This window comes from Cicer arietinum, chromosome 7 (assembly GCF_000331145.2).
Source record: "Cicer arietinum cultivar CDC Frontier isolate Library 1 chromosome 7, Cicar.CDCFrontier_v2.0, whole genome shotgun sequence".
Taxonomy (NCBI): Eukaryota; Viridiplantae; Streptophyta; class Magnoliopsida; order Fabales; family Fabaceae; genus Cicer; species Cicer arietinum.
The window spans coordinates 31,298,762-31,322,491 of record NC_021166.2 but is presented as its reverse complement, the minus strand read 5'-3'; the positions used below and the strand labels follow the sequence as shown (position 1 = coordinate 31,322,491).

Genomic DNA, 23,730 nt, shown 5'->3' with positions numbered 1-23,730 from the left:
GGCCTTGAGGGAACTTCTAATGCCCAAGTTGAAATCCAGAAACTAAATGGAAAAAATTATGTCAAATGGTCTCAAACCGTAAGATTGATACTAGACAGTAAGGGAAAATATAGTTTCCTCATAGGAGAGGTGCAAATGTCTGCCACGACGGATTCGAATTACAAGTTTTGGAAATCTGAGAACTCTGTTATTATTGCTTGGTTTCTTAGTAATATGGAATCAACGATTAGAAAACCTTTTATGTTCTTGCCTACTGCGAAAGAAGTTAGGGTGGCTGTCAAAGAAACATATTTTGATATTCATAATTCTTCTCAATTTTCGATCTCAAGTCACGACAGTGGCATGCCAAACAAGGAGATAGAGATGTCACTACCTATTATAATATGTTGATGACACTATAACAAGAATTGGATCTCTACTATGATGATCATTGGAAGTGCGTGAGGACAATGTTTTGTTTCTTAAGAGACAAAAGAACGACCAAGTATTCATGTTCTTGGTTGGGCTTAATAAGTAGATTGATTAAGTCTGAGGTAGAATATTGGGAAAGATTCCATTGCCATCACTTTGGAAAGCGTTCTCAAAAGTTAGAAGAGAAGAGGCGAGACAAGGTGTTATGATGAGTTAGTCACCTTCTATTGTTGAGGTTGAAAGTTCTGCCCTGGTCACTAAGAATAAAGACAGGAAGAAGATGGCAAGAAACCATGGTGCGAACATTACAAACGTCCATGGCACACACGTGAGACATGTTGGAAACTCTATGGAAAACCTCCAAATTGGAAGAAAAAGGGAGGAAGCGAAGGTCATGCCCTCCAAGTTGGTACCTCTGATCAAGAGAAGCAGTCTCCTTCAAATCCATCTGGTGTTACTGATCATATGACTGAGGAGTCAAGTCTGCTTTCTTCTTATAGCCCTTGTGCAGGAACACAATTAAAATTGCAGATGGCTCTCTTTCAGCTATTGCAGGGAAAAGTTTTGTTATTCTGTCACCTTTGTTAACCTTAAAAGATGTCTTACATGTTCCTAATTTATCATGCTAACTTCTTTCATTCTCATTGCACTTTTAACGATTTGAGCATGGGGAAGATGATTGGCAAGCTAAGGGGAGTTGAGGACTCTGTTATCTTGACAGTGGACTCGACTTTAAAGACCAACCTCAAACGAGTACTTGCTTTGAATTCATTTTTGTTTCTTTTAATAATGATGATATTATGTTATGGCATTTACGTAGGACATCCTAGTTTTCCGTATTTGAAACATTTGTTTCCTAAATTATTTTCTAAGAAGGATCCTTTTTATTTCATTGTGAAACTTGCAAATTTGTTAAACATTACCGTTCTTTTTCTACACAACCATATAAACAATCAAAACTGTTTGCAGTTATTTATAGTGATGTTTGGGGTCTTAATAGAATCCTTTTGTAATAAAAAATGGTTTATAACTTTTATTGATGATCATACTAGAATTTGTTGGGTTTAGTTATTGAAAGAAAAATGGGAAGTTGGATAGGTTGTAAAAAATTTCTTTAAAATGGTGCAAACTCAATACCAAATAAATATTCAAGTCTTTAGAAGTGACAATCATAAAAAATATTTTAATATACTTTTGTCTGATTTTTTTCTTGCAAATAGGGTTTGTTCATCAAAGTTCTTGGGTTAATACACCCCAACAAAATGGAATTGCAGAGAAAAAGAATAAGCATCTTCTTAAGGTTGCTAGAGCTTTACTATTTACAAATAAGGTTCCAAAATATTTGTCGGGTGAAGCTGTTTTAACTGCATCATATTTAATTAATCTTATGCCATCTAAAGTTATAAAATTTCATACCCCTCTTGATGTTTTTCGAAATTGTTTTCCTTTGACTAGTGTTTCTGTTGATTTGCCACTAAAAGTTTTTGGTTACACTGCTTTTGTTCATTAGTATAAACAACTTAGCAAACTCGATCCCTGAGCAATAAAATGTATTTTTACCGGTTACTCTCCAAAGTTGGTACCTCTGATCAAGAGAAGCAGTCTCCTTCAAATCCATCTGGTGTTACTGATCATATGACTGAGGAGTCAAGTCTGCTTTCTTCTTATAGCCCTTGTGCAGGAACACAATTAAAATTGCAGATGGCTCTCTTTCAGCTATTGCAGGGAAAAGTTTTGTTATTCTGTCACCTTTGTTAACCTTAAAAGATGTCTTACATGTTCCTAATTTATCATGCTAACTTCTTTCATTCTCATTGCACTTTTAACGATTTGAGCATGGGGAAGATGATTGGCAAGCTAAGGGGAGTTGAGGACTCTGTTATCTTGACAGTGGACTCGACTTTAAAGACCAACCTCAAACGAGTACTTGCTTTGAATTCATTTTTGTTTCTTTTAATAATGATGATATTATGTTATGGCATTTACGTAGGACATCCTAGTTTTCCGTATTTGAAACATTTGTTTCCTAAATTATTTTCTAAGAAGGATCCTTTTTATTTCATTGTGAAACTTGCAAATTTGTTAAACATTACCGTTCTTTTTCTACACAACCATATAAACAATCAAAACTGTTTGCAGTTATTTATAGTGATGTTTGGGGTCTTAATAGAATCCTTTTGTAATAAAAAATGGTTTATAACTTTTATTGATGATCATACTAGAATTTGTTGGGTTTAGTTATTGAAAGAAAAATGGGAAGTTGGATAGGTTGTAAAAAATTTCTTTAAAATGGTGCAAACTCAATACCAAATAAATATTCAAGTCTTTAGAAGTGACAATCATAAAAAATATTTTAATATACTTTTGTCTGATTTTTTTCTTGCAAATAGGGTTTGTTCATCAAAGTTCTTGGGTTAATACACCCCAACAAAATGGAATTGCAGAGAAAAAGAATAAGCATCTTCTTAAGGTTGCTAGAGCTTTACTATTTACAAATAAGGTTCCAAAATATTTGTCGGGTGAAGCTGTTTTAACTGCATCATATTTAATTAATCTTATGCCATCTAAAGTTATAAAATTTCATACCCCTCTTGATGTTTTTCGAAATTGTTTTCCTTTGACTAGTGTTTCTGTTGATTTGCCACTAAAAGTTTTTGGTTACACTGCTTTTGTTCATTAGTATAAACAACTTAGCAAACTCGATCCCTGAGCAATAAAATGTATTTTTACCGGTTACTCTCCAACCCAAAAAGGGGTATAGGTGTTTTGAACCAAAATAAAAAAGAATTTTTGTACCCATGAATGTTACTTTTGTTGAAAATCAACCATTTTTTATTGACATTCAACTTCAGGGATTTTTTTTAAGGAAAATTCATCTTTTGCTTTTGAAAACAAACATCATTACTTTAGGTGATATAGTGTTGTCACAAAATTATGAGACTTATATTGATGCACCAAAAGAAAATGCTCAAGAATTCATATTGGAACTCAATCCACTTATGAATGGGGTTCCGACAGATTTGGGGGCGACAATTTCAAATCAAAATCACAATGATCAAATTCTTGATCTCAATAATAATGAAGGACCACCTGAAATGCTACAATATAATGACTCAAATAAAGAGACACAAAACAAGTTTACTACCATTGGCCCTACTTGAAAGGGAAATGTCTTTGAAAAAAAAATTCATAAACATAGAAATGAAGGACCCATTCTCGGACCCTTCTAAAATTCCGAACCAATAGATAATCCAACACACCATCTTGATACAGGTAAGTCTTCTTCTATTCTTAAGAGTCATGTCGAATATCCTGATATAGATCTTCCTATTGTAATTAGAAAACTAGTTAGATCATGCACTAAACATTCTTTGTCTAATTATGTGTCATACTCAAAATTGTCTTCTTCATTTGCTGCGTTTACCTCTAAGTTGTCTGTTGTAGAAATTTCAAAAAATGTACAGGAGGCTATAAAAATTCCAAAGTGGAAGGAAATTGTTCTTGAGTAGATAAGAGCTCTTGGGAAGAATCAAACTTGGAGAGTCATCTGTAAATGGGTATTTACTTTGAAATATAATTCTGATAACACAATTGAAAGATACAAGGCACGCTTGGTTGCTAAAGGGTTTACTCAGACATATGGCATTGATTACTCAGAGACTTTTGCTCCTGTTGTCAAATTAAATACTAGTAGAGTTCTCTTGCCAAAGATTTTGGTGGGCTTAAATATTTTTTTGGTATGGAAGTTGTTTGTTCAAAGAAGGGAATTATTGTTTCTCAAAGAAAATACATCCTAGATCTTTTCGAAGAAACTAGGATGAGTGGGTGTAAACCAGTAGATACTCCTATAGAATTAAATGCTAAACTTTGGGAGAAAGACAACCTGTTAAGGTTGGAAGATACCAGAGATTGGTTGGCAAACTTATTTATCTAGCCCACCCTAGACCTGACATCGCTTTCTCTGTGTGTTGTAAGCTAGTTCATGCATTCTCCCTATGAAGAACACTTGGAGATAGTTTATCTGATCTTAAGGTACTTGAAATCCAATCCTGGAAAGGGTTTGTACTTCAAGAAAGCTAATGATAGAGAAACCTCTATATTTACAGATGCTGATTGGGCGGGACCAGTTACTGATAGAAAATCCACTGCTAGATATTGTGCCTATGTTTGGAGAAATTTAGTCACTTGGAGAAGTAACAAACAAGGGGTTGTTGCTCGAAGCAGTGCAGAAGCCGAATTCAGAGCAGTGACTCAAGAAATCTGTGAACTTTTGTGAATTTTTAAACTCTTGGACGAACTAAAAATGAAAGTTGACTCACTCTTAAAATTGTTCTATGATAGCAAAGAACAATAAATATAGCTTACAACCCTGTACAACATGATAGAATCAAGCACATTGAGATTGACCGCCATTTCATAAAAGAAAAAATCGATGTTGTATGCCTACCATTTATGACTTCTAATCAGTAAACTGCCGATATCTTGACAAAGAGTTTTACAAGACCCAATTTTGAGCGACTTATAGCCAAGTTGGACATGAAAGATATCTATGCAACAACTTGAGGGGGGTGTTGAAGAATCAAGGAAAATTAGATTTGATTCTCTTTTATTTTATATTATTCTGTTTATTTTTATTTTATGATTATGTCATTATTATTCAATATTATTATTGTAATTTCTTTTCCTATATAAACAACTTAGGGCTGTAGTCATAAAATATGAAAGCATTTTGTCTTTTACTTTCTTCATATATTATTTTGATGAAAGAAGGCTCCTTTTTATAGGAGTGAGTACATCAAGTCAGCTTCTTAAATTAAGGAGTGATATATGGGAACGGAAATGAAATTAAATAAAATAGAATCATTCTATATAAAGATAGAATCAATAATAACAACTAAATAGTTCAACACAAACTGATCGTTGAAGCCAAGACTAGGGTTATCTCTTAGGTGGCGGATGACCTTAGAAAAATCGAATCAGGTGCTCTAGTACTTAAAAGACTAAAATAATGTTTTTCTTTTAAAACACTATATTAACATGAGGCTATCTTAACTAGTCCGGACTAAAGATTAAGGAGGAAAATCAACCAAAAAGGGTGATAGTTGGTTGTTATATTTTTCTCTACAAAGGTAATTTGTAACAAGTTTAAAGCTTAGTACCCTTTCACTTTAGGGTAGTATTATAATATAAGAGAGTAACGTAGAATATCTACCAGATATTGTGTTTGAGTATTGTAGATTAACCCCTAGTAGAAGATTGATTATCAAGTTAGTGTTATAAATAGGGGTTAGTGTTTTGTACGAAGTTACTATCAATTTTATAATATCATATTAAACCATAATTTATATTTCTTTTTCTTATTTCATCTAAGACCTAAAGTTTTGACATGGTATCAGAGTCTGGTTTGATCCGAGGACCTATGGCGTATCTTCAGTCTCAAGTTTGCTATTGCATATTTCTTTTTGGTCTGTAAGTAGATTCCTAAAAACTAGGAGACCACTCTTCTGGAAATGCAATCAGGATAATATCTAAAGGCGGATGCTACGATGGAGTTATATAGGTGGTCCATTGTAGACTGGTGTTTAAAAGTCATCCGAAATATTAACAACGATCAACGACACTCTTCGGAAGTATAAGTTAACGGCCTTTCAAATTTTTACAGTTGAGACAATGACTCAATTGATGTCAGTTCAATGTAAAATGAACGTGTCCTTGAAAACTCAACTCAACTCGTCTCGAAGCGACACCAATCAGGTCATTATCTCAATAGTAAAGACGGTGAGAGCCAATAAATTATACTTTTGAAGAGTGTCGTCGATCGTCATTAGAGTTTTTGATGATTTTTAAGCATTGGTCCATGGTGGACCACCTATCAAGATGGTCCACCGTTGAATTTCCGAATATATTAATAAATAAATACTAATATTATTTTCAATATCTCAACATTTACAACACCTTATTAGCCCTTGCTATTAGTTATCCTTATACTTCACATGTTATTTTGCAAAATTTAAGAACTAGAAACTGCTGATATTATTTTGCAAAATTCAATAATTATTATTAAAACCTTGAAATTTTTCACTGATATATATGCTATGTGTGATGTAAATTTTAGGTGCTAAGAGTGTTATTTCATCCATTGATGGTAGACTTCAGTCCTTGGACACTTCAGATAGAGATGAATTTGAAACTGCACTTGAATCATTGGGTCAAATAGGATTATGTAAGTATGTCGTATTATGATTACCAGCAGTGTGACACAGATCCTTTGCATCTCTTTATAGGAAATTGATTATTGTTGATTTATCATTTGGCTCTGGTGAATTTGAGAGAAATTTTGAAGGAGAGAATCTGAGTAATCCTTACAATATGTTTGGGACGATGCTCCTTCAACACCAGTTCAACTTCTTGTTTCCAGTTCGAGAAGTTCTTGTCATCATTTTTTCTGATACTAAATTGAAATTTAAGAGAGCAAATTGGAGAATCTGAATGATGCATAATTCTGAATTTTCAATTAACGAATTCAAACAATCGGTTGCAAAGGTATTTGATGATTGTAGTTATAACTGGAAATATTCTTTCTATTCATCATCACCTTTGATTTAGTTTTCTTAGATAGTCTTCGTCATTTCCCTATTTCCTTATTTTGAGAGATCTTCAATGCTATGTTTACTATATTATTTGACATATCATGGATCAACTATTCCAAAAGCTTAACCTCATAAGTGAATGTGCCTGTATAGTTTTTGTATCTTAACAATTATTTCTGACAATAACTGTTCAATCATTCTTATACATCCAATACAACAGTAGACCGCCAACTGCTACTACTCTTTTCCAACACAATCAACAGAGTTCAACACTTTCATAATCAATGTGGGACCTCATCACACAGCTCGATCTAGTTTATAAATTTCAAACATTATCTACTTGCAATTGAGGTTCTCAAACTTTTCATTGGACAGTCTTTTAGCTCAACCCACTCTCTAATCTCCATTATGAAATGACAATCAATTTCTATATGTGTGGTTCTGTAACGCTGAGCAAATTGTATGGAATACTAATACAGGGTTTACGGTGCATTTGTCTAAGCTTCACAATGAAGTTATTTAAGATTGTGTAAAAATGTGATTTGGGTTTTTGAGACTTTATTTAAAGCAGAAGGTATTATTCATTTGGTTACAATTGTAATAACACTACTTTTAAATGAAAGTTATAATCACATATTTTTCCATGTAGCTTCCCAAAATAAGTAAAAGCCTTAATTTTCTTTCTAGATTCTGACTTTTTTCAAATGTTTTAATATATATACACAATATTTTTAATAGTGATTTTTAAAACATGAAAGTGTTAACTTCAAACCATGGGATTTATTTGTTTCATTGAGAGCCTCTTCTGTTTAAAATGTTACAAATTTGTATTTCTTTTTTGGGATCCTAGCAATGGAAGAAGTTATATTACTGCTCTCGTAAACTATAACAATCTACAATGTTCTTAATTGTTTTACGAGATCCTAATCTTTCATAGGTACTGCATGTTTTAATTTATGCTTTTTGTGGTCCTAGCTATCAGGGGAGCAACCTTACTACTCTCAGGCTCATCACCTGCTGCTAGACATGTTATTGATGCTGCTTTTGATCAACAAGGACCAGAAAGGCATGGTAGACAACTGGTTAGTTAACTAAAAATCTTTTCGAAATTATTTTAGGCTGCATAAAGTACAGTAATTTGATGCTCCAGTTGTCCCATTTTTTATTGTTTGTCCAATACCTTGTTCATATGATTTTGATGAGTATATTTCCCTTAAGGTTTAAACTATATTTATCATGCATTGACATAACATCCCGCAAGCAGTTTTTTGGTAGTGATGCTATGGTAATCTATAAAATGCTGTTCAGCTGATTTGATGTGTTATGCCTCCCTATAGAAGAAGAGAGAGTTGTGATTCTTCAAGAAGACGGAGAGTGAATGCATCTGTGGTTATTGCAAAACGAATTTGATTACTTGATACAAATGATGACATCAGCTTTATATAGCTGGCACTTATCCTACACTAATAGAAGCTTAGCCTACAACATCTCTAGGTTGACTAGGACTTTCTTCAACAAACTGCGTTAACTAACTGGCCCAAGCTTTATATTAAAATCTATATTGTTATACACTCCAAGACATTAAACAGTAGTATTCAGCTAGTCTGTGTTTTATGCAACATTTAGTATGATAGCAAAATATTGGATATGATAAAAGAGTTGGATAAGAGTAGGATGGAATGAAGACAGTAAATTTTAATGCTAACTTATGTTTGAGGCACACTTAGATAACAAACCATATAGTATTGTAGTATCTTATCATTATGTTTAAGAAGGCAAATAATAATAATATGATACAGCGTAGAAGTAAAGTAAAATAACAAAATTACAAATGTGACAAGATCATATATAATACTTTGAAGTAAATCTTAACATTTGAGTTGGATCTAACTCAACTTCACAGAACCGCTTTGAAAGGTGACAAATGCATCCTACTTAGAAAGAAAGAAAGCTAAAGGAGGTTTATCTGATGTGTCAAATGACCACCGATGTGCAACAATTTTTCATGCATATTGCTGTCCATCATCCTATTAAGACTCACCCTATGAGGCCTGAAGAAGTAGCACCCAGACCCAGGATTTGATAGTTGCAGGGGCCAAACTAGTGGGATCGGTAATCTAAGATGTGGTTGCAATGTAGGTAAAAAGGCCAATGAGATGAAAAAAGATATATAATGATGATAGAGAATGGGCTAAGTCAAAAAAAAAAAAAACTCTAACATAAAAAAGAGATCGCAGTTCAAGTTTTTCTTTAAATAAATCTCAAATGATATGATATGTTCTGTCCTATGTAGTATTTTTTACACGGTCATGCCTTCATCTTTTTAATTAAATTAGGACCAAATATAATTTACACAGAACAAATCTAGCAAATTTATTTATGAATTTTTTTCTGCAAATTTGGAACTAACAAGAATCTTTTTCTAACACTTCAACCATTGTACATTTAATCCTAAAAAGAACCACAGGCCATGATAAAAATATAATAGCAGTACACTTGAAAAGGGGGCCTAGAATGCAAACATGCAAAAATACATAGTTACGGGAGGTTGTAATTGAGCCACATGTCCCACAAATCCATAACCATGACATTATCTAACAACCTATACTATATATTATGTGTAGTATGTATAGTATTATTCAAATAAATCAGTAGGGGCCCAGGCCCTGTAGCCTTGAACCTGCGTCCGCCCCTGCTTTGACCTAACATCATTTGATAGAGCTGCTTCTCAGTTAGAGAAAACAATTCTCCCACTGCTCAACCTCTAAGGTGCAGCTAGGCAATCACACTTTTCCTACATTCCCTTTCTTATTCTTTCTCATATATACTCGCTATTTCTTATCCGCCTCATCACTCGTGAGGCCCAAACCATTCCTAGGCGCTAAGGACCATCTTATTTGGCTTTTATATTAGACCTAACTCATCCTCACCAAATCGACTTGTAAGGTGAGGGGTGCCACTCCTTATAAACTCTTTTAGAGTTTTATCTATATCCAATGTGGGACTTGGATTTTTCCAATACAATCTATGTTAGAAGACTCATGATATAATCTTAGAATATCTTGATTTACTATCTCTATCCCTATATACAAGATCCCGTTTACTAAATCACGGGAATTAAGAAAGTTGGTTGGTCGTAATATTAAATTTGTTGGCTATTTGAAATTGCTTACCAGTTTACCCTTGAAGAGAGATAATTAGTTATGGTTTTATTGTAATATTTATTACTGATTGTAGAAAAAGATGTAACATAATTAGGGGTAAGTTAGTAGAAAATAATTAATGCAGTTGAAAAATTGGAAGGGCTCTTTTAAATAGGGCAAGGAGAAATGTCAAGAGAGTCTGTATTTAGGGATGAAGGTAGTATATTTGAGGATTAGTTTTCAAATTTATCATATCCTATCTTATAAATAGGGATATAATTTATCATATCCTATTTGAGGATTAGTTTTCAAATTTACCATATTTCTTTCTATTTTCCTCTCATTCAACATCATGTATATATTTTTTATACAGTTCTTCTAAAACAGAAAAAGAAATATTCAGATTCAATGTTATAACATCTCTTCTAAGCTTACATGGTTTCTTCGACTGCAATCACAGGCTGCATTGCATGCTCTTGGAAACATCTCGGGAGAAACCAGATCCGAGAATGACATCATACTTGATGCTGAAGCAGAAGAAAACCTGCTTCGCTTACTCTATGAAGCAGCATCCAAGAGCTCAAAGCTTACACCATCGGTCATTCTTTTTGCATTCTTCTTTAATTTCAGATGATATTTGCTGGCTAATTATTTTTAGTTGTACTTGTGTGTATAATGGTTAGTTTTTCTCTTAACCAAAGACGTTTGGCACATGTTGAACTTTTTCGTGGCTTTGTCCCATCTAAATTATGACTCTCCTTGTAATTTGAAATTTCTGATAAAATAAAGGTTTAATTGCAGTTTTGGTCCCCCTATTTAAGCTGAATCGCGAAAGTAGTCCCCCATTTTATTTCTCTCCAGTTTTGGTTCCCCAAACAGAATTTTGGTCCAAAACTTGATGAAGTTTTATATTTTTGCATTTATTTAAGTTACACCATGTTTTAAGATCTCGTGGTGCAACAATTGTATTTGAAATTTATGATCATAAATGGTGTAATGTGACTTTAAAAAATGTCACTTCATCAAGTTTTGAACCAAAATTTTGTTTGGGGACCAAAACTGGGGAGAAATAAAATAAGGGGATTACTTTTGCGATTCAGCTAAAATAGGGGGACCAAAATTGCAATTAAGCCTAAAATAAAAAGACCATGCTGAGCTGGACTGTATTATGTGTCTTTCTATCAAAATATTTTCACTGAGCATGGCCTACTTTCATTTCTCTATGTTCTTTCATCTGAATATGTTAATTCAGAACATCTATCATTGATTGATCAAAAAAGAACATCTATCCTTAATTTGATCAAATATATCATAATAAGGAAATTAAGTTAACTTACAGCCAACAAATGGCCCTGTTTAGATAGCAATTCTGCCGCTTTGAAGATTTTATTGATCAATTACTTGTACATTGTAGCTGTTAATGCATTTTACTCTACTTTTTAAAAACTTGACGCCCTTAGATGGAATTTAAGATCCTGAAGAGCACAATGTTCAACAAGTTCTCTTGCATGAAAGCTTTTGTTGAATGAGAAAATAATAGTGAGAGACATGTTGAATAATCCGTGTGTTTCAACTACACAGTGGAAGTTCTTTATATACACTTTATGTGATAAATACACATAATAACAGGAATACTTAAAGACGATAGGAATACTTATAGACTTTCTATTTATTTACATACTAATATTTTATTTTCAATACTCCCCCTCAAGCTGGAGCATATAAATCAAATGCATCTAACTTGTTACATATATAACTAATTCTATGACTTCACAATGACTTTGTAAAAACATCTGCCAACTGATCATTAGAATTGATTAAGCTAGTGATGATGTCGCTCGATTCGATCTTTTATTTAACAGAATGGCAGTCTATCTAAATATGCTTGGTCTTCTCATGAAAAACAAAATTTGAGACAATATGCAATGCAACTTGATTATCACATATTAGTGTGATTGGGCTGACCTCTTCAAATTGGAGTTCTTTTAGTAACTTTTTCAACCAGATGAGTTCACATGTTACTAGTGTCATGGCCCTGTATTTTGCCTCAGCGCTGGATCTTGCAACAATATTTTGTTTCTTCCTCTTCCTAGATATTAAATGTCTTCCGACAAGTACACAATACCTAGACGTGGATCGTCTATCAATGGTGAGTTTGCCCAATCAGCATCTGAGTAACCAACTATCTGAGTATGTTATTTATCTTCATAAATGAGACCTTTTCCAGGTGTATTTTTTATGTATTTAAGAATTCAGATTACAACATCCATATGTTCTTGGCAAGGACAATTTAAGAATTGACTTATCACACTGACAGCGAAGGAAATGCCAGGACGGATGATTGTGAGATAGTTTAATTTTTCAATCAATCTCCTATATCTTTCTACATCTGATAAAGGCTCCCCCTGATTAGGTAGGAATTTGACATTTGTATCTATATGAGTATCAATTGGCTTGACATTTAATAGACCTGTTTCTTAAAGAATATCCATAGCATATTTTCTTTGTGAAATTACAAGACCATCCTTGGATTGGACTACTTCAATACCAAAAAGATAACGGAGTTTACTGAGGTCTTTAGTCTGAAACTGATTTGAAAGATGTTTCAACTAGAGTATTCCTTGTTGATCTCTACCAGTTATGATAATGTCGTCCACGTAAACAATAAGATAGATGCACCCTTGGGCTGAGTGGCGATAAAATACTGAGTGATCGGCTTCACTACGAATCATACCAAACTCTTGTACTATCGAGCTGAATCTACCAAACTAAGCTCTGAGAGACTGTTTAAGACCATAAAGGGACCTGTGTAGCCGACAAACTATGGTGGAAGACTCCTCCTGGGCAACAAAGCCTAGTGGTTGCTCCATATAAACTTCCTCTCTAAGATCACCGTGCAAAAAAGCATTTGTAATGTCAAGTTGATGGAGAGACCAATGTCGAATTGCTAAAAATGGAGAAAAACAATCTGACAGATGCCATGTTGGCAACAAATGAGAAGGTATCGTTGTAATCTAACTCCAAAATCTGAATATATCCCTTGGCTACCAAACGAGCCTTAAATCGATCAATTTTACCATCAGGGTCAACCTTCACCATAGAGCCAACGACAACCAACTATAGACTTCCCATGAGGTAAAAGGACCAGTTCCCAAGTACTACTGCTTTGTAGAGCACACATCTCATCAAACATTGCTTGCCTCCACTCAGGGTGGGCTATTGGAAAAAGTTATAGTAGGTAAAAAATCAGATGTAGAGAGAGAAGAAAATAGACCTTTATTACGAGTGACATGATCAGACGCACCAGAATCAAGAACTTAAGGGCTGAGAGAAGATGAGCGAGAGAGGTAAACAGATGAATTACTAGTGCGTGCAACCGAAGTAGTAGAACTAGAGTTCAGATCACTCTGAATCCACTAGAGGAAATTTTCATAATTTGTCGGGGAGCCCTGTGGAGATGGTGTAGTCTGAATAGTGGCAGAAGGATCGAGCTGAGTTGCATTTATCGAAGGTGGAGGTTTACCATGCAATTGTATGTCCAAGCCGATTACAATGCTCACATTTGGGACGAGGTTTAGAGTTGGATGGTCCTCCACGAGAGTGACTCTAAATATGTCCCAGAGATGCAAGGGCAGCAGTTTCACTCGGAGTTGAAGTAATATAGGGCTCAGCTGGATGTTTTGCTGGTACTCGAAAGAGGATCGCAAAGGTAGTAGACATATCCAGAACAATAACAAACCGCGTGGTAGGCCATAGAGTGCACTATGAATGGTGCTAAGATATGAAGAAATAGTTATCTATCGTCTTCGGAGTAATGATATTCAGCAAGCGGTGATAAACTCCATAGAGATGTTGAGTGTCGTTAGTGTAGAGTGCTTTTGCCTGACTCCAAACCGATTCACAAGTGAGATGTGGACGAAAAATCGGTTTAACGTCTAGATGAAGTGTAGACTTAATGACACTTGCACAACTGAGCATCTATCTGCTTCCATTTTGATGTTTCAGTTACAACCACCTTTTCAGGATTTTGAGTGAGATGGTCCTTTTATCCTTGACTAAGCATCCATAATTTGATGTCTGCGGCCCAACTGTCATAATTTGATCCATTCAATGTTTAGACAGAGAGAGGAAAGGTGATGTAGATGGTAAACATGCTCTTTGTTTTAGATAGAGACGTCATGGTCGATAAAGAGTACCAGAAAACGCATCTGAATCGGGAGGGCTGTTTGAACTGGAACTCGTATATCCGTGACTCAAAACTGAAAACTCAGGGCATATATGGAATCAGAAGGCTTAGGCGAGTGCAACTGAAGAAGCAGCGTCATGAACGGCTGCCAGACGCGCTGTCACGCGCGGTGGCAGAGGGTGGCGTGTGTGGGCGCGTGGGAGGCTTTTTGACGACGTCCGTTGAGGGGTGGGCCGATCTTGGGTGTATGACGCTGCTGGAGTAGTCGTTCGTCGAAAATGGTCGTCGAGAGAGCAATAGCAGAGCTTGGGCGGCTGTAAAAATATTGAGGGAACAATGTAGCAAAGACAGGGAAGAGGGAAAAAAATTTCACCGGAGACAGTGGATCCATCGGGGAGGTGAAGATCAGGATAGTCTCTCAACAGGCTTTGTATACCATGTTGAATGATAGAAAATATTGGGAGACATGTTGAATAACCCCTGTGTTTCAACTACATAGCGTAAGTTCTTTATATAGACTTTATGTGATAAATACACATAATGACAAGAATGCTTACAGACGATAGGAATACTTATAGACTTTTTGTTTATTTACATTTTAATATTTTATTTTCAACAGCTTTGTTCCCCAATTTTGAAAAATTGGAACCTTACCATGTTCATGCAATTGCAGGGTCTTTTTCTGTCAGTTTTGCAGCAAGATTCAGAAATCCGTATAGCGGTGAGAAATTAATATGAACTTTTGTATTTTATTTTTTAACGAACTATGCTCCAACTATTTCATTTAAGCTGCCACCTGAACATGATATAGCTTTAGAAGTCAATCTGTTTGATGGAAATGCTAGGTCACTATAAAACCCAGAACTCTATTATATAGCATTTATATATTTCAATCCAAACAATTTCATTAAATCTAGGAATGGGAGCTTTGATGCAACATTATATTACTAGTAGGTTGTAAGTCGAGCCTTAGAATCTTCCTCCTGCAAATACAAGACTGCCTACAAAAGGTTTGCACTAACTCTTTCTTGGACCTCTTCGTTAAGGAAAAATAAGCTTTATAGCACCACATCGAGCATTTAATTACATAAACTTTAGAAGTTAATCTGTGTACACTAGTTTTTCGGATTAAATGTCAGGACATTGCTAGACAATTCAGCAATCAATAACAAAGCTCTCAGGGTAGCACACACTGGTCAAACTTTCTTTTTTAAGACTCTCTAAATTCACTAAAAGAAGTCTCATGTGATTTTCTGTGCAACATATTTTCAGGGTTATAGAATGATAAGTGGATTGGTTGCTCGACCATGGTGCTTGATGGAGATATGCTCAAGACAAGAGATTATAAATTTAGTGGCCGACCCAAGTACCGAAACCACAAAAATAGGTCGGTATCGACTACTGTGATTTTGCATCATATCATATGTTTAACCGAATATTAGGTGTCCGGTCCTACTTTATATTGTCTTGTAAGCATTATTTTAATATACAAATTTGAGCATTTCAGGAATGGAAGCTAGATATAACTGCTGCAAACGGATACACAAATCATTGACGCATTCTAGTAGAGTTTCTGCTGATCCTTCTTTTGCAGGAATAGCTGCAAAGGTTAGATGCCAAACTTTCCCATTATGTTTTGCATTAGTGTTTTGTGTATCTTTTCTATGCTAAAAAAATCAAGAAAACGATGCCATGGTTGTTTCCCAAAATATTTGAGTGACAAGGTATAGTAATCTTGTGTACATGCAGTTGCAGGAAGCTGTAGGTATGGGTCCGTATCTTAACAGAAAGCGTGTTGAAGCTCAACCTATTGTGATGACGGCTGATAGATTTTAGTTTGCACGACATCATCTTGTAATAGATTTGTTTCTGTTATACAGTTTGCAGTGGTGTGGAATAGAAACCTTACTCTTTACCTAATAGTATAATTTTAGAACGATTGGTTAATAACCAGATATCATAACACCTTTATATAACTTTTGGTTAACACTCTTCTAGTGTTTGATTTTCCTGTCTCTTTTTCTTATTGTTAAAAGTTTTAGATATACTTTTGATAGATTACCTTTTACTAAATATTTGTTTTTATTTTTTATTTATTCATTTTCATCCTTTATCTTTTATAAATAATTTATAAATAATGAATTTTAATTCTTTTTATCGTAACTATTGAAGTTTAATCTTGTATCAATTATAAAGTTAAATTTAATCTTGTATCAATTATAAAGTTAAATGTGCAAACTTAACAAAAATAGATTGAAAATACATATAATGTTAAATGTCTTTTTATTTTTAAAGAGTTTATATCTATTTGAAAATATGCAAAGGAATTTTTTCAAGTACAAATATATTGTTGAATTAAATGGATGCTTTTTTTAAAGAGTATTATAGTAGATATTAACAATGATCAAATTTCATTGTGATTGTGAAAAAAAACTCAAATATATCATTTATAAAAGATAAATGGAGAAAATTAATAAAAAATAAAAAATAATCAAACCGAACAGCGTATCATGAAAGAAGAGAATAATATTTTTTTAATAAAGATTGAAATATATATTGTAAGTAAATGACTATACAAGTAATGTATTTTATTTAGATATATTATATATAAGTTTTGTAAACAAAATGTTGAACCATGGCACAATGCATTTTGTTGAGAAAATAAAAAAAATAAAAAAATTTAAATAATAATCAAAATAAAAGAAAATAACGTGTAAATTATAAATCAGAGAAACAACCACGATCGAAGAATAACGTTATGTATAAATTATTTCAACACAAATTTCTCTCAAATAACTAACACTCCAAAGAAAATATCTAATTACCATCACAAAATTTTAAAACAATAGAGAAAGAAAAGATTTAGTTATAACTTAAAGTGTGTTTGACTGGTGCAATTTTGTAACGAAGAATTAGAGTCATATATATAATCTTGAGCTCTCTATCTCAAACAATGTGAGACTTCTTTAATATTCTTTAATTTCAAATACACTACTAGGAAGACTTCGATGCAAGGATCTAATACCAGAATTTACTTCCAGTCCCACACTAAAGCGAACAAGAGACTTTGACACCACATCTCAATCTAAATATTGGTGTAATGACCTCTATCCTTAGGAAGTTGTATACAATATTATTAACAAGATTAACAAGATTATCTAATTCCTTCCTAAGTGATGAACTTAATATCAAAACCAACTTGTTTAATATTAATTTCAATTTTAACAGTAATAGATTCAAACAGTTTATTCAAAATTAAGATTCAAGAACACATGCATTATCAAGATAAAGAGTATATGGATAGAGAAGTGTGCACCATAGATTTTTATACTGGTTCGACTATCAGTTTGATAGTCTACATCCAGTCCTGGAATCACTTACCGTTTCCAGCCTTTACTATTATTGATTTGAGAATGTTTACAGACTTTCCAGCACTTCACTGCTTATAAATCTAACTCAACATCAATCTTCAACAACAACCAATCTATCTTTAAGAACTAATCGTCAAGCTCTAGCAAGATCAGATTGAGATCTCCTTTAGATGATCACACACTCTAAAAGATGACCACCAGTTTCATAATACTGGATTTTCACACACTTTCTTTTACAAAGATGATTCTTAAAAAAAGACTAAAAACTCTTGATTCAATCACAATGAATTCTCACACTAAGTATTTGTCAATAAATTTTGAGTTATAACAATTTCTCTTAAGTGTATTATTTGAAAAGTTCAGTTCTTTCTATGTATTCTGTAATTGTTATGAAAATTGTGATTGATTCAGTTTATATAGTTTCAGAAAAACTTCAGACAAATCGATTTCCCAATCGATTTTATTAATGTGTATTACTAGCTCAATCGATTTCCCAATCGATTTCGCGTTTCTTGTTTCTCTTGAAATTCTTGAAATAGATGAACTAATCAATTTGCTATTCGATGTTTTTAATGCATAAATCAGAAATTGATACTCAGTTCATATCAAAGTCGATTGAGTAATCGATTATAATTGTTTTGTTCAAAATGTAAGATCAAACAATCGATTACTCAGTCGATTCTCTTTTACTAACATAATCGATTTGGCAATAGGCTAATTTCTCACTGTGTCTCAGATACTCAATCAAGTCGATTTGCCAATCGACTGATTTCTTCCTGTAACTTAGACATTTAATCAAATCGATTTGCCAATCGACTGATTTCTCCCTGTAACTCAGATTTTTAATTACAATCGATGTGCCAATCGATTATGTAGTATGTTTCTGATAAATGATAAACTGATTCATTTATGCAATCGATTATCCAATCGATTTCGCTTAATCACAGAACACAGGTCTGATAAAACATTTTTAAGTAATCGATTTGCTAATCGATTGTCTCAGTGAAAGCTTTGTTCTGTGAATTAGAAAATCGATTAACCAATTGATTAGTAGGAATCTTGTACCTTAAGAAAAGTATATCAATCGATTGTCCAATTGATTTCCTTTAATCATAGAACACAGGTCTGATAACAACATTTAAGTAATCGATTGACTTAGTGAAAACTTGGTTCTATAACTCAGAAAATCGATTACCCAGTTGATTTCCCAATTGATTGATTAACATACTTATTTTATGATTTCGGTTTTAAATGTGCAAATATTAGATGTGTGAAATCATAATGATGAATCTAACTAATAAACACTATGAACAATAGACACATTTACGCATAATCTTCAAGCCTTGTATGATGTGATCAATATTTGCTTGATTGCTTGAGATCCAAGTTTTGTCCAGGTTTTGTCCAAGTGTAGTGTTTGATTCTTTCCTGAAATGTATCTCAACTCAAACTATTAGATTAACCAGATAATGCATATACATTTTATGTTTGGGAGTTACATCAAAATCACAGAGGCATATATCTTACAATCTCCCCTTTTTTGATTAAATGACAAACATACAATTTAACTTTGAGTTTACATTTCAACATTAGACCTTAACTTTATAATAATCCTTATTTAAACTCCCCCTGAATTTTAGCATTTATAATTCATTTCAATTTCAGATTCATTCTTATTTAAACTCCCCCGGAATTTTAGCATTCATAATTCATTTAAGTTTCAGATTCAATTTTCAGTATTCATAAGAAAGTATAAGCACAAGTTAACTTTGAGTAAGCATAAGCACAAGTAAATTCATTCTCCCCCTTTGTCATTAAATGCAAAAATAAAATACAAGAGAGAATAAGAGATATACTGAAAAAAATTTACAAAACAATAAAGAAAACAAAAAACCTAAACTCTAATCTAGGGCTGCTCCTTATTAGTGAGGGAAGGAGGTTCATCTTCCTGATTGGTCACTTGTGTGCCAATGTTAGCTATGTCCTCAAAGGACATTTTGAGACCCAAATGATCTTGGATGGCATCTACATCCTGAACAATATAGAGTTGATGGTTGTCTGGAGTCGCACAAGGGAGGCTTCCACCTTAGCATTGTGTCTAGCTTGAGACTCCATAAATTCCAACAACTTGGCTAAAACCTCAGATTGGGGTTCAGCTTGCTCAGGTTGTTCAATATTTGGTTGTGCCCTTGTCCAAATGCCATTGATCCTTTTCAACTGCATTTGGTTGACAATTGATTCCCCAAAAATCAGAGTAGTTTTTACAGATTCTTCATTGACAACTGAGATTTTAAAGTGTCTCAGAATCTTTGTGATAAGTTGAGGGTAAGGGAGCATTTGTTTTCCTTGTGTTGACTCTAACATGTTAGCCAGCACAATCCAAGTCCAACTCATCTTGAGTTCCTTGTAAAGGCCCCAAAGAAGAGTGATGTCCAGCCTTTGAATTACAACATGATTCCCTGATCTAGGTACTAACATCCTGGTTAGCACATACATCAGCAATCTGTGCTGAATCTTCATCTGACCAATGGGAAGAGAGATGCCTTCCACAAATCCTTCAACCATCAGGTCTTGAATGGTTGTATGTCTGTCTACTGATGTTTCCCAAGCATCATCAGTAGAGTCAGGATTGGTCCTCCCATCCACAGCTTCTCCATAGAATGGCAGTCCTGACAGCCTGGAGAATTCTCTAAAAGTCATGGAGATTTTCTTCCCTTTAACTTCAGACTCAAATCCAAAGGTTGTGAGTGTGAAGTTTGAGTAGAAAGCTTTAATGAGCCTTGGATAGATTTCTAGAGAGCAGGATAGAAAATCTACCAAACCATGAAATCTTAGATGGTTTTGGAATGTGAAACCATTCGAATCAAAATAGGCAAAATCTAGAGTTCTTGCCTCATGGATTTTCCTTTTTAAGAAAGCAAGTGGAAGAGCAACGTCTTCAACAGGTTTGCCTTTGGGAGGCTGAGGCTTCTTTGGTTGGGGGGAAGATATAGTTTTCTTCTTCTTCTGGGTTGGCCCCTTTATGGCATCCCCCATTAGTTTTTCAGATTGAGGAACCTTCCTCTTTTTTGTCGTTCCTTGATCAGTTGCAATTGCCTTCCCTTTATCCTTTGCTAATACCTTATGAGTAGGTATAGAGACTCTCTTTGCAGGAGGGGAAGAAGGTTGAGGAGAAAGAGTTCTTCCACTAGATGTTGAGGAAGAATCTAGGGAAATGGATTTTGAAGAAGATGATTGTGGTTTCTCACTTGTCTACTTTACTCTTGCCATTGGAGAGATTTTGGAAGTTTGAGTGGTTTGAGAAGATTGAGAAGGATTGATGCACAAAGAATTCGAGTTTGGGAGAGATAGATAGTGAAAATGTGAATTGATAGTGAAAATGGGTTGAGAAATCGATTTAGGGATTTATATAGAACTGTTCAGAGTCGATTTCTCAATCGATGTTATTTCACATTTGTGTGCAAAAAGTCGATTGTCAAATCGATTTTGTTACCGCTATTGGAGGGAAATGAAAGGTTTCCGTTACAACTGCCTCCAACGGCTAGTTATTTTTGCAACAATCATATTTCAAATCGATTTCTTAAGTAAACGTTCAATGGATAAATCGATGTCAAAATAGATTTCCATATTAGTTCAAAAAAGCTTCTCATAACAGCAGCAATTTCCAAATCGATTGTGTTGAAGATATTGACCATACAGGGATTTCAATTGACTTCCAAATCGATTTATTTGGCTCACAAATTTTGTAATTTGATACAATCGATTACCAAATAGATGCTCGTGTTTCAGGTTGGAAAAATTCTCAAATCTTTGGATTTCTGAGAGAATTAATCGATTATGCAATCGATTTTGTAAAACTATTTTCTATATCCTCAATCGATTCACCAATCGATTGTATAGTTTCTCACATCTATTCTGGTTCAGCACTGATTCCTAACACAGATTACCAATTCGATTATGAAATCGATTGTGGGGCTTTTTATTTTGACAAATGAGAAACTGTGTACCATAAATCGATTCTTAATTCGATTTTATAGTTTTGACACAGGATAGTCGACGTGTAAATCGACTTATCTATTGAAAACTAAGAAATTTAGAGAGCATATCGATGTCCCAATCGATTTTCTACAGAGATCATATTTCATTTTGATCCACAATACCAAGTTTCATTCTAATATAGAAGAAACTTTCCTTGGGTAGGGCTTTGGTAAAGATATCAGCTAATTGATCAAATGTATTAATATATTCAAGCATGATATTACCATTTTGGTATTGATCTCTAATGAAATTATGTCTAATCTCTATATGCTTTGTTCTTGAGTGCATAACGTGATTCTTTGTGATATTTATGCCACTAGTGTTGTCACACATTATTGGCACAGTTCCAAGATCAACATCAAAGTCAGAAAGGTGTTGTTTCATCCATAATATTTGTGCACAACAACTTCCAGCAGCTACATATTCAGCCTCAGTTGTTGAAAGTGCCACACTATTTTGCTTCTTGCTATGCCAAGATACAAGTGAATTCCCTAATAGATGGCAAGTACCAGATGTACTTTTTCTGTCTAATTTGCAACCAGCAAAATCAGAATCAGAATAGCCAACAAGAGTGCAAGTTGATCCCTTAGGATACCATAAGCCTAGATGTTTGGTTCCTAACAGATATCTGAATATTCTTTTGACTGCACTTAGATGGGATTCCTTAGGATTGGCTTGATATCTTGCACACATGCAGACACTAAACATAATGTCAGGTCTACTAGCTGTAAGATATAATAAAGATCCTATCATGCCTCTAAACATGGTCATATCCACATATTTTCCCTTTTCATCTTTATCCATATGACAAACTTGACTCATGGGTGTATCAATAGATTTAAATTTATCAAAGCCAAACTTCTTTAAAAGATCATTACAGTACTTGATTTGGCTTAGGAAAATACCATTCTTGCTTTGATTGATTTGAAATCCTAAGAAGAAGGTTAATTCTCCCATCATGGACATTTCAAATCTTCCTTTCATTGTATTTTCAAATTCTTTGCAAAGCTTACGGTTTGTGGATCCAAAAATTATGTCATCAACATAAATTTGGACAAGCAGAATGTCTTTTCCCTTTTTCTTTATAAATAGTGTTTTATCAACATTTCCTCTTAAAAAATTTTGTTGTATGAGGAAATTGCTGAGCTTTTTATACCAAGCTCTTGGAGCTTGTTTCAATCCATAGAGAGCTTTTGTTAGTTTATAAACATGGTTTGGAAAAGCAGGATCCTCAAATCCTGGAGTTTGACTAACATAAACCTCCTTTTGGATATCTATATTCAGAAAAGCACTCTTTACATCCATTTGATATAATTTAAAATCCATGATACAAGCATAAGCAAGCAAAATCCTAATTGCTTCTAATCTGGCCACATGAGCATAAGTCTCATCATAATCAACACCTTCCTACTGGTTGTAGCTTTTAGCAACTAGCCTAGCCTTATTTCTTGTTATTACCCCATTCTCATCCATCTTATTCCTAAACACCCATCTAGTTCCAATAATGTGTTTGTTTTCTGGTTTAGGAACTAAGATCCATACTTTGTTTCTCTCAAATTGATTAAGCTCTTCTTGCATGGCAATTATCCAATCATTGTCCAAGAGAGCTTCTTTTATATTCTTAGGTTCTACTTGAGAAACAAAAGTTGTAAAATTACAAAATTGTCTAAGGGATTTTCAAGTAGCAACCCTTTTAGATATTTCTCCTATGATGTTGTCAATAGGATTGTTTTTGTTGAATCTCCATTCCTTGGGTAAGTCATCTTCCCTTATAGGTTCTATGTACTCAATGTCAGTTGGAGGTACTGTTTCATTTGGTTCTTTTGGATCTGATTCTACAAATTCATCAAGAGAATCACTAACTATAAGAGGGTACTGTTCAAGTTTTTGGTAAACATTTCATCAAATTTTACATGAACAGATTCCTCTATAGTTTTAGTTCTTTTATTGTAGATCCTATACGCCTTACTAGATTGGGAATATCCCAGACA

At 33.9% G+C, this 23,730-nt stretch overlaps 1 protein-coding gene across 2 annotated transcripts in view; it reads left to right on the top strand.

The window, feature by feature from the left end:
- Positions 1-16,335, top strand: part of LOC101495060 (uncharacterized) — a 39,601-nt gene extending 23,266 nt beyond the window's left edge. The window contains exons 11-17 of one of the 2 annotated variants that reach the window (XM_004509967.4): positions 6,527-6,634; positions 7,977-8,083; positions 10,605-10,742; positions 15,004-15,051; positions 15,603-15,717; positions 15,838-15,938; positions 16,080-16,335. In XM_004509967.4, the coding sequence (XP_004510024.1) occupies positions 6,527-6,634; positions 7,977-8,083; positions 10,605-10,742; positions 15,004-15,051; positions 15,603-15,717; positions 15,838-15,938; positions 16,080-16,166 (704 nt within the window). In that variant the 3' untranslated portion in view covers positions 16,167-16,335. The remainder of the gene's footprint in view (positions 1-6,526; positions 6,635-7,976; positions 8,084-10,604; positions 10,743-15,003; positions 15,052-15,602; positions 15,718-15,837; positions 15,939-16,079) is intronic. The other variant, XM_073363899.1, reaches the window with a different exon arrangement.
- The last annotated feature ends 7,395 nt before the right edge of the window (positions 16,336-23,730 follow it).